The 10,495-nt window shown below is 35.4% G+C and overlaps 1 protein-coding gene across 3 annotated transcripts in view; it reads right to left on the bottom strand.

Annotated features, from left to right (window-relative positions):
* Smp_142650.1 (hypothetical protein) overlaps window positions 1-10,495 on the bottom strand; it is a gene marked incomplete at its 5' end in the record, with an annotated part of 65,783 nt that overhangs the window by 36,508 nt on the left and 18,780 nt on the right. For all 3 annotated transcript variants that reach the window (XM_018794172.1, XM_018794173.1, XM_018794174.1), the window contains one exon: window positions 5,340-5,472. In XM_018794172.1, the coding sequence (XP_018648611.1) occupies window positions 5,340-5,472 (133 nt within the window). The remainder of the gene's footprint in view (window positions 1-5,339; window positions 5,473-10,495) is intronic.

The following is a 10,495-nucleotide window of genomic DNA, read 5'->3' on the forward strand; positions in this document are numbered from 1 at the left end:
CTCTCCAAATGCTCTCACATGGACACGCGAATATATAGCCTCTGTCAGGGAAGTTCTACTCACTGCCTTCTCGTGGCATTACTGTTGTTTACGAAATCGAGAGGACGAAAAGCGAATGTCCGGCACTTTAACCGGGTTGGTGAAAACGGAAAGTTCACCTAGGGGAGTTGGAAAACCCTCATTCCAAACCAATGGTGCACATGGGCTCCAGTATCCTGAAGAAACAAATGGCGTACGAATCAATCGTTGATCACCGGCTACCATGGGACTGCATCTCCTCACGATGCTCCACTGCCTTGTGGATCAGATCTTTCGGTCAAAGGCTCCGGGTGTGACCCCCTAAGAAAACCACCTGCTTCAGTTCGGGCACCTGGGCAGTATCACAGCCCTCAAGCAAATCAAATGAGATTTGTGTGGCGCATATGTATCTGGTGCTTCCTTGTACCAATATTTATGTGTTTAAATAAATAAATACTCATTGTCATCAGATATCTAGATAAGTCATTAGATACATAAAGAAGAGAAATAAAAAAAGATTGTCAAGAACTACAAAGAAATAAACTTTTTATCAGGAAAATCACAGTTAGAATAGTGGGATAAAAAAATTGCTCGTGACTGAATTGTATGCTAGATTATGTAAACGAAGAATGCTTATTAGGACAGGATATCAGTACAAGAAAACCATTTCGTTTGTAAGGCATGAACAACAAACACTCTGGGACGAAGCGATCTCACTTCATTCCGTATGTTTTAAATTTTGCGGACGTACACTGAATCGCATAAACAGAAAAACAAAATATTTTTGCACATGCAATTTTTGTGTAATATGAGGATGTGATGATATAAACTATTCTGATCTCGATCACATTTGAAATTTACGCGGCAGCATAAATTTCGAAATAGAATTCCTCGAACCTAAATAGGACAAGAACGAAGGGTCATTGTTATGTTTTACTTACTACCCACTTTTTAGGCAAACCAATATTTGCACTTCAAACAGCTTTCGTTTCAGATAAAAGTTATGTTGGGATGTCGTTTTTAAGGGTGACAAAAACAGATTTGATTGACGGCGAAATGAAAGTTATTCGGACTTTACCCAAAAACAGTTATCTCATAAAGCTAAGCAATAAGGACTGTAAGTCAACAAATGAGATTTCACAACAAGAAGTCGGCCTCAAAAGGAATATGTTTATCAAACTTTAATTCAAAAGGGATAATCATACAGTGCAGAATAGCACTAACCTTTCTTATCGACAACTCAATTATCACATATCAAACAAAAAAGCCTAACTTAGATAGAAGACCACCTCTGGTCACAGTTAGTTGTATTTACCTTAACTTACAATAGCTCTTATGTTGGAATAACAATGAGGACGTTATCAAAAAAGAATTTAAAACGCATATAAGAATTTGATAATACATGATCCTATATTTCCAAAAAGTGTCATCAGACAATATAATGGATAAAAGTCACTCAATAGATAATCATGCTGGTTTTCGATTGATAAGTAGACAGAATAATAGTAAACTTCTACGTTACATAGAAGCAGCAACTAGTCGATATTTTTGCGTATAAACAGAACATGGCCCCTATCAATTCAACTATTCAAATAATTACATTTTTTTTATACCCTCTTCAATTATTATTATCGCCAGCATTATGATTGGAAATTACGATCAATCTCGTTATTTTGTCTACCGTAATCATAATAATTTGCATGTTTCGTCCGATTGGTTAAATCATTACTTTTTTTCTCACAAGAGCGTTTATTTTGTTCGTCTGTTAATTGAATTTGTATGAATGTGAAGGGTATTTAAAATTATTTTCTACTCATAAACTACATGGATTTCTTCATGTTACAAACAAAATTATATTTGTAAAATATTGTATTTTTTGACGTAAATAAGTATGTATGTGGAAGATTTAGAGCAAATGAAATTAAACGAATGCAATTCATTCTACAAGGACTGATATTCTTGCTTTACAAACGTTTGTTAAGGCAAATAAATGCATGGAAAACCATGAATAAATTACTTAATCATTGTATAATTTATAAGGGAAATGTGGTAGGTGAACATTATCAAAGAGGTGGTCAGTGCATAATTTATACAGAATGATTAAAATGCATAGTACATTAAATGGTTTATTAGACAAATTAGTTTTATCCTATGCCTTCATGAAGCACTGACGGACTTTTTCAACAAAGAACTGAATAATAAAGTATTGGACGATTCTCAATATAACAATAATGACTACTATTAGACTATAGGACGTTACAAAAGGGAAACTGGTTGATATAGTGACTTAGCTGAACGATTCGATCATACACTCACGGGACATATCTTTAAATTGTAATGGGATGGTTTATCAGAAGACAGAATCACTAGGGAATCTACTGGATATATATGTGGATATTAGATGATACAAACTATCATGTACATACAAACTCGTTAATCAAGCTTATAGGACCTAACAAATACAAGAGACTAATCAGAAATAATAATGAACGTCACAATCTTTCAATTTCACTCATTATGTAGAAGAAAATACAATAGTAAAGCTGAAAATTTTTTATGTATCTATCAATGAATATTATACTAATAATCATATGATATATATACGAATTATTAATGACTTATATCATGCTATTTTGACAGTATACAGAGTAAATGCTTTAATCTGTATACGTAAACATGAATATACGCAAGCATTACAACTGTCATATTTACGGCTATTAAGATTACTGAACGCTTTACATACTGATTACTAATGGAAAAAGAAGATTCGATACAAATAATAAGCTCTAAATAATGTTAAGAATTATTGATAAAGATTGAGAGATACGTAGAAAACCAACTAATGTGCATATCTCTACTTATTCTGACACATTTCCAGTGACATTCACTAAAACTATTAAATATTAAGCCTAAATGAATATGAATAGCATAAACAACACAATACGTGACATTGGATCACATTTCTTAAAGTTAGGTGATCATGAGACAAGCTCATTATTAGTGATTAAATGAATTCATCTATGTTTTAACCTATGTACAGAGAGAGAGAAAAAGAGTAATTTACAATTAGAGGTGTTTATCTAATAGTGAATTTTTATTGAGTGGAACTTAAACAGTAAAAGGATAATTAAATGATAATCGATTACTGACTAAATGATACGAAATTTAGACTTGATGTTTTATTTTGAAGATACCACCAGTATTGTAGTTTGACAACTCTTTACCAGTAACACCTATAATCGAATCGTACCCACCCAGTTAAAATCAGAAGTCAGAAGCGAAGAGGTTGGAAGATATATTCGATGCGTTATTAATATATCGAGAAGCGATTGATATAATCTGGCTAATGGTCGTAGGGGATGTTTCCCACACTGTGCTGTAACGTGATCTGGTGCGGATGCATGACCGAGCGCCTTCAGCTAAACAAGTCCACTTAAACTAATGTGGTCAGCATCCAATGTCGAACACTTACAAAGCTATAGATTTTGGGGAATTATTTACAGCTACAATTTCTTGCAGTATATCATGATAAAATGTAGTATGTTTGACTACTAAACAAAAATGATATCAGTAGGATACCACTTTGTAGTATAGAGTACTCGTGAATATACTCTGAACAGCTTCAAAGGTATTGCAATTCATTTCAAAGATTGAATCCTTTAATTGTATCGTTCAAACTTCATGTAGAATAAGATTTTAATGATTAGAGTATTCAGATTTCAATAACTAAACTATGGATTTAAACGATAAACTCTCCATTTAAAACTATTTGTACAATTGACCAGTATCACTAGCCTTCATGTACAAAAAGTACAGTTTCAAATTCAACGTACATCAAACCATTGAATTATTTTTTTGTACTTACAATTTCACAAAATACCATAAAGTAAAAATATTGGGCGTACGTAACTGTATGCGAATCTTAAACCACAACATATGATGTTAGATTCTTGTTGGCTAAATAATTCGAAAAAACCCATTGACAGATAGAACAAGAAAATATGATTCAATGAAAAGCATCCTTTTTGACATGTTTGAATAGAGACAGGTCTGGATCGATAAGAAGCCTAATTATCTAACACATGGTAAACATGAATTATTCAAACAAAAAACTAAGAGATCAAATTCATCTACAAGGGTAAATAAAAACTTACCAAATACAGTAAGCTTCCTTCACTTTAGCATTGATGAAGTCATTTTCACATACTTAGAGAAACCAGAACTGTATATTCAAAGGAAGGTTATTCAACTCCTACCGTGGCCTTAAACTTTAGTTTACTAAAGTCACTACCATGCCATTTCTCTTTCCTTACTGATTGTTTTTAACCTTAACGAATCTATTTTTATTCCCATGTTCATTCTGATTACACTTCATTCCAACGTTTCACTGTATCATTTTACGCAAAACTTTATCTATCTTATTGATAAGTAATCAAGCTCCTATTTACTGTATATTTAGTTGGGCTTTTCTGACAAGAATAACATCTTCACGCTCCTGTTTATTCTGAATCTCTGTCAACATGTCCAGTAAACTTTATTATCATCATTATCAACAACCATACTATTGATCATTACTTTGGAAAACAGTATACATTTGTGACTGTACAGCAATGAGAGTAAATTCGCCACAACAACAAAAACATAATAGCGCTTTGCAGGATAATTGTGTTAGCTTTTAAAGATATTCCTTAAACCACAATAAAGTACATATTGACAACAAATAATGTGACAACATAATATTACTGGACAAATAAACAGATAGCAAATTATTGTAGAAGAAATGAAAATGAATCGATTTGTCATATGGTATCTAAGTATAAAATCCAAGTACACTACTAGGTTCTAAATAAATGGAGACTGGGCAGTAAACAATGAATAATCTAATACAAAATGCTTTAAAAAAAACTGATTTCTGTTTATGCTTGATCAAACAATGAAGTGATGTATGAGTTACGATAAAAGCTGCTACTGATGAAATGTTTTTCAACATAAAACTCGATTAAAAGTGAAAAAGGAACAAAGGTCATTCGTAAAATCACGTAGACTTATCAATCACAAATAATTTGGCCTTACATAAGCTTTCATAACCTTAAATTTTACCGTATGATTTATATGTAAACATTAATATAAGGTCTAGGACTGGTCATTTATGTTGCCGTAAACACATACAGTGGTAACTTTGAAAAATAAAAAATGTCTAACAGAGTACAAAATTCTCACACACAAGGAATGAGAGAAGGAAATAGAAGTAAAACAAGTGAACACAAATACACAAAATATGCTTTTGGTTTTATATGTACATGATGTAGAAAAAAACAAACCTTTACGGAAATCGATTTCAAACATATCCATATCTTCAAGATGTTTTTCTAATTCATATTCTGCTGAAGCAGACAATGGATCTATTTCTTCATTTCTACGATTATAATCTGTAGTGGAATGAGTACTGAACACCTATAAGAGAAGTACACAAAAAAGGAAGAACATTACTGGGATATACATGTAGCAATAATATTTTTGGGAATTAGTAAAAACCAAAAAGACTTTCGAAAAATAAACATTAAATTCACAACTTTAATAATCACATGCCTACATGAAAATCAGCGCACCAATGTACTTTTAGAGGGTATTATCTGTTTATAAACGTGTTGATGAGACTTCCAAGATAAGTGAAGCAGTCAACACGCTCAACTACTTCACTCCCTATCATTAGTTCAGGTGTTGATGCAATTCAATCCTGAAGTAACATTTTGCATTTCGAGGGAGAGAATCGCATCCCGAACATGCCTGCATTGTTGTTCATAGTGGTCAGAAGACTCTGCATTTTGTCAGCGTCTTCACGAAATAGAACTACCTCATCGGCATATTCTAAACCAACAAGTGAATCTCCTGGTAGAAGTTCAACCCCTATAAATTTAGATGAGGAAAATGTAATTTATAAAAGCAAATCTACGATAAAGTTGAACAAAAATGGAGAGAGTAGACAGCCCTGACGAACACCACTTGAGGTAATCAATTCTGATTATAGTTCGCTATAAGCTCTAACTCGACTAGTTGTGTTCGAGAAGAGAACTTTTATAAAGTTAATGTACTTCTTTAATACTCCTTTCACTGACAAACACTGCCATAGAACCTCACGATCAATTATGTCAAATGCCGCCTTAAGGTCAAGAAATACTACGATTGTGGGACGTCTGAATGTATGTCCATGTTCTAGGACCTGACGTAGAGTGAATATCTGGTCTATGCAACCACGTCCAGGTCGGAAACCAGCCTGGTTTTCTCTAGTCTGCTCTTCACGAGCTTTGGTTAGGCGTCCGAGTATTATTGAAGCTAATATTTTAGACACTATATTAGTCAAACTGATCCCTCTGTGATTGTCACAGGAGGACTTTTGTCCTTTCTTATAGACTGGCACAATCAGTGATTGGGACCAGTCAGATGGAATTACGTCCAGTTCCCAGATTCTACCTAAGAACTCAGTCAATCTCGTTGCTAGTACTGGACCACCGCCATTCAGGACGACTGGGGATTGTGGGTAACTGAAGTGTGGCTGATAGACTGGCACAATCAGTGATTGGGACCAGTCAGATGGAATTACGTCCAGTTCCCAGATTCTACCTAAGAACTCAGTCAATCTCGTTGTTGAGATAGTTTCGCTGATACTTGGGTTCCTAATACCGGTTTCTTTAATCAGTCTGAAGAGTTGTCTGATGTTACTTACTGCCGCTGCCTTTTCCATCTCTCTTGATTTCGCTACCCACCACTGTTCACGATCACTGCGTAGGCTTCTTATTAGCCTTCGCTTAAGCTGACTCCGCTATTCGTTATGTTCAAAGCCAGGTGGGATGAGTTTTCGAGCATCTATCAGAGTGGTAGATGCTGCCGAGACCCACTGTTTCTCCCTGACCTTATGGCTTACCTTACTAGCGGATATCACTGCTGTTTCCACAGCTTTACGGATGTCATTCCACGCTGCCTCGCAGTGGGCAAAACTTACATATCTGCCTAACTGTTTTTCCAGTTTTTCCTGAAACACATTCTTAGCTTGCCTATCATTAAGTAGAACCCTAAGAGGCTTCCTTGCAGCGTCTTTCCTACGTCCAGTAAGACGCAGACAGATACATGCTCTCACTAGAGCATGATCTGAGTCTAAACATGTGCTCCAGAATGAGCGACAGTCTTCTATCGAGCCCCTCCATCGGTAGCTGATAGCGATGTGATCTAATTGGGTCCAACGTTGGGACGAATTCGGGGGTCGCCATGTCAAATGATGTTTTTCCTCATGCTTAAAGTTAGTATTTGCAAGAAATAGACGGTTATCTGAACACAACTGCAACAGACGGTCGCCATTATCTGTTCTTTTAGCCACGACACCATAAGATCCTCCCAGGTGTCTTTCCCTTTCACTTAGTTTACCTACTTGAGCATTAAAGTCACCAGCCACTATTACTACATCAGAACGCCTAGCTTTTCGGAGAAGGTCAGAAAGTTTCCGGTAGAACTCACCTTTTATATCGTCTGAGCTGCAGTCAGTGGGAGAGTAGGCAGAGACGACGAAGAGGCAACGACGAGTTTCCCTATCTTTCCGAGTCCTTACTGATCCGTTTAGTCGGACAGCGCATAGACGACTGTCTACTGGGATCCAGTCTAAAAGAACTAGTTCTGCCCTACGACTTAATGCTATACCTACTCCAGCGAGGCCACGGGAAGCAGCATCAGGGCTTCCAGATACACGAAGCGTGTATCGAGATGGTTCTTTATTTTGATTAGGTGAGGTCAAATGAATGACGCTACTCGGATCTTGTATGCGCGTTTCGGAGACGCAGCACACATCGATGGTGTAAGATTCTAGAGTTCTAGCTAAGGAAGCCTGTTGTCCTATTTGGCACAATGTTCGGACATTAAAAGTTCCTACATGTAGTTTAGAGCGTGGTTTCAGGAGACCAGGAATAACGTTCCGTGTACTTGAATCGTTTGCCCTAGCGGTGCGAGGTGATAATCAGTCAGTCACAACGTAGAACTTCGTACATCAGTTCGAGTTGCCATACCACATTAGCACAGAGATGCAGTCGAGACGTGATAAAAGGACGTGAAAAGGGTTAGTCGTGGAGATTTGAGAGTTATTAGGTGTAGGGAGGATTTGAATGTTACCAGGCACGGCCTTTTTGAGGGGGATTTTTGACGTGTTAGCCCCATTCTCTAAAGAGACTTACGGCCGGAGACGGAAATTCATGAGGTACGCTGAGGCGTGACATTTTCAGGGTCGACTTTTTCTAACCTCTTCCTTCCTCGTGAGAAGGCAGCATTGCTGCAGATGCTGTTTGTCCGAGGGAAACACCTTACTGCTGTCACACGCCTATACAGTCAGCAGTACGACATAGCCCTCAGATCCTCAGTTACTGTTTTTAGTCTCACCATGTTCCAATCGACCTGCCTGACGTGGTAGAACCTACAGGAACATATGTTCCAGCCAATATAGCTCGGTTAGGTCATCACGATAGGTAAGCCCGACCACCATGTCAAGGTAGCAGCTACGGCCGGGGGGTAGTAGAACGAAACAGTTAAATTGAATACACGATTAAATGAGAATAAGATAACCTACGGGGACAACCAATTATAAATAAGGTCATTAGAACATGTCGCTCTAGCTCACACTTTTACGAGAAGTAAACGTTATTGATGTATCATTTTGAAGCTAATGTTCGAAAGGAGTGAAATTATTACGAACAAAAGGGGCAAAGAAGTCATTATTACTACAAAGGTTATTTGGAACAATAACAAAAAAGTGAAACTTGTAAGTACAAATCAATAAAAGCTAGAAAATATACATACATTACTTCGAGTAATAAGTTCACATGAATATTTGCATGTTAATCGTATCCATAACAGAGTGTAATTAATTCATTCTACAAATTATAATCCCTATATCTAAATATAATGAGACTATCAATTGCTATCAATATTAGCATATGAACGAATCTAGTTACCATAACACTATGACAACTATCATCAACTTATTTTTAGAAAGATATGTCTACTGATTGTGACGAATGAGTGATACTAAATCGGTTGCTCAAAACAAGATGGAGTAATATTATAAGGGATGACCAAGCAGCTGATAGATGGGTGATATGTTAAGTCACCGGTATGGCATTTTAATTATTCACCTAATGTTGGAAAGCCGATTGTGCGCATTCCTAAAACTCCAATCAAGTTACTTCAATACATATGAAAGTTCAGCTTAAACTAACCAAGATGAACATACGAAAGGTATTCAACTTTAAACTAGTAACTATGATAAGTTATCCATAATCATCAAATGCATAACAAACATTTTAATTTGTAGTAGTGTTCTAATAAAAAACTATATAAAAGCATTGATTTCCAGTCAAATAGAAAGGTCTAAAATGTATAATGTAACAAATGAAAAAGTTAAACATTAGTAGTGCAATATGCCGAACTATAACCGTACTTTCACAAACGGAATTTAGATGAACAATCAATAAATTTACATTGAATCTGATTTACACTAAATAAAAATGAAATGATGTTTTAAGCAAAAAATTTTCACCTATGAATCACCATACAAAAATATTATTCATACACTGGCTATTTAATACAATGATTGTCTAGTCCTTAATTCTGCTGACTGAATTACTAACAATCAAGTTGTAATGTGGTCACCACTAAAAGTAAGTCGACATCACATGCCTTATGTTCTAAATGTTAGACTTCCTGTCGGCTATGTCGAACTATATGACAGAAAATAATTATTTTATTAGCGTTAAATTACAATCTAAAAAAGGTGGTGATAAAAGCCAGGTTTAACAGTCGAAAGATTTTTCTTAATGATATAAGACTAATATTTATCAAATATGGTGTATATTGGTTGTATAACTAAGTGACCCACTTAAGCGAATACTGCATCAATGGTCAATGAAATAGAATACAAATACAAATGAGATTTTGTCAATTCAATCTAAAGCAAAGATACATTGAGCATTAAATGTATTTTGGAACGACACTGACATTAGTTTTAATTGTGTACAACACACTCTCCTAGAATATAACCTAATATATTGAGGCATATAAAACATTGAAATTTTCAGTGCTTCATTTTATTACTATTCATACACTTCTAGCACTAATCGTATGAGCAAATTTACCTTCAAAGGTATTAATTTTTCAGTATCATTTTTGTACTACTTTTTAAATAATTCTCTTAATGAAACAAGTTGATTTAAGAAATCAAAACATAACACTATCGGTTACTGCAACGTCAGTTTTTACTGTAGTTATCAATTACGCAGACATGTGAAAACAATCATTAACGTTATTTATGATGTGTTTAACAACAGAAATTTATATCAGGAGGGGGTTTTGTGGAGATTTTAGTAATTTTATATAGTTGAAATCATGAGTCATTTGAAGCCAGACCACCATGGAAAACCTGGAAGCACTGGACGGCCGTCCC

The sequence above is a fragment of the Schistosoma mansoni genome, chromosome 1 (genome assembly GCF_000237925.1).
Source record: "Schistosoma mansoni strain Puerto Rico chromosome 1, complete genome".
NCBI classification, from domain to species: Eukaryota; Metazoa; Platyhelminthes; class Trematoda; order Strigeidida; family Schistosomatidae; genus Schistosoma; species Schistosoma mansoni.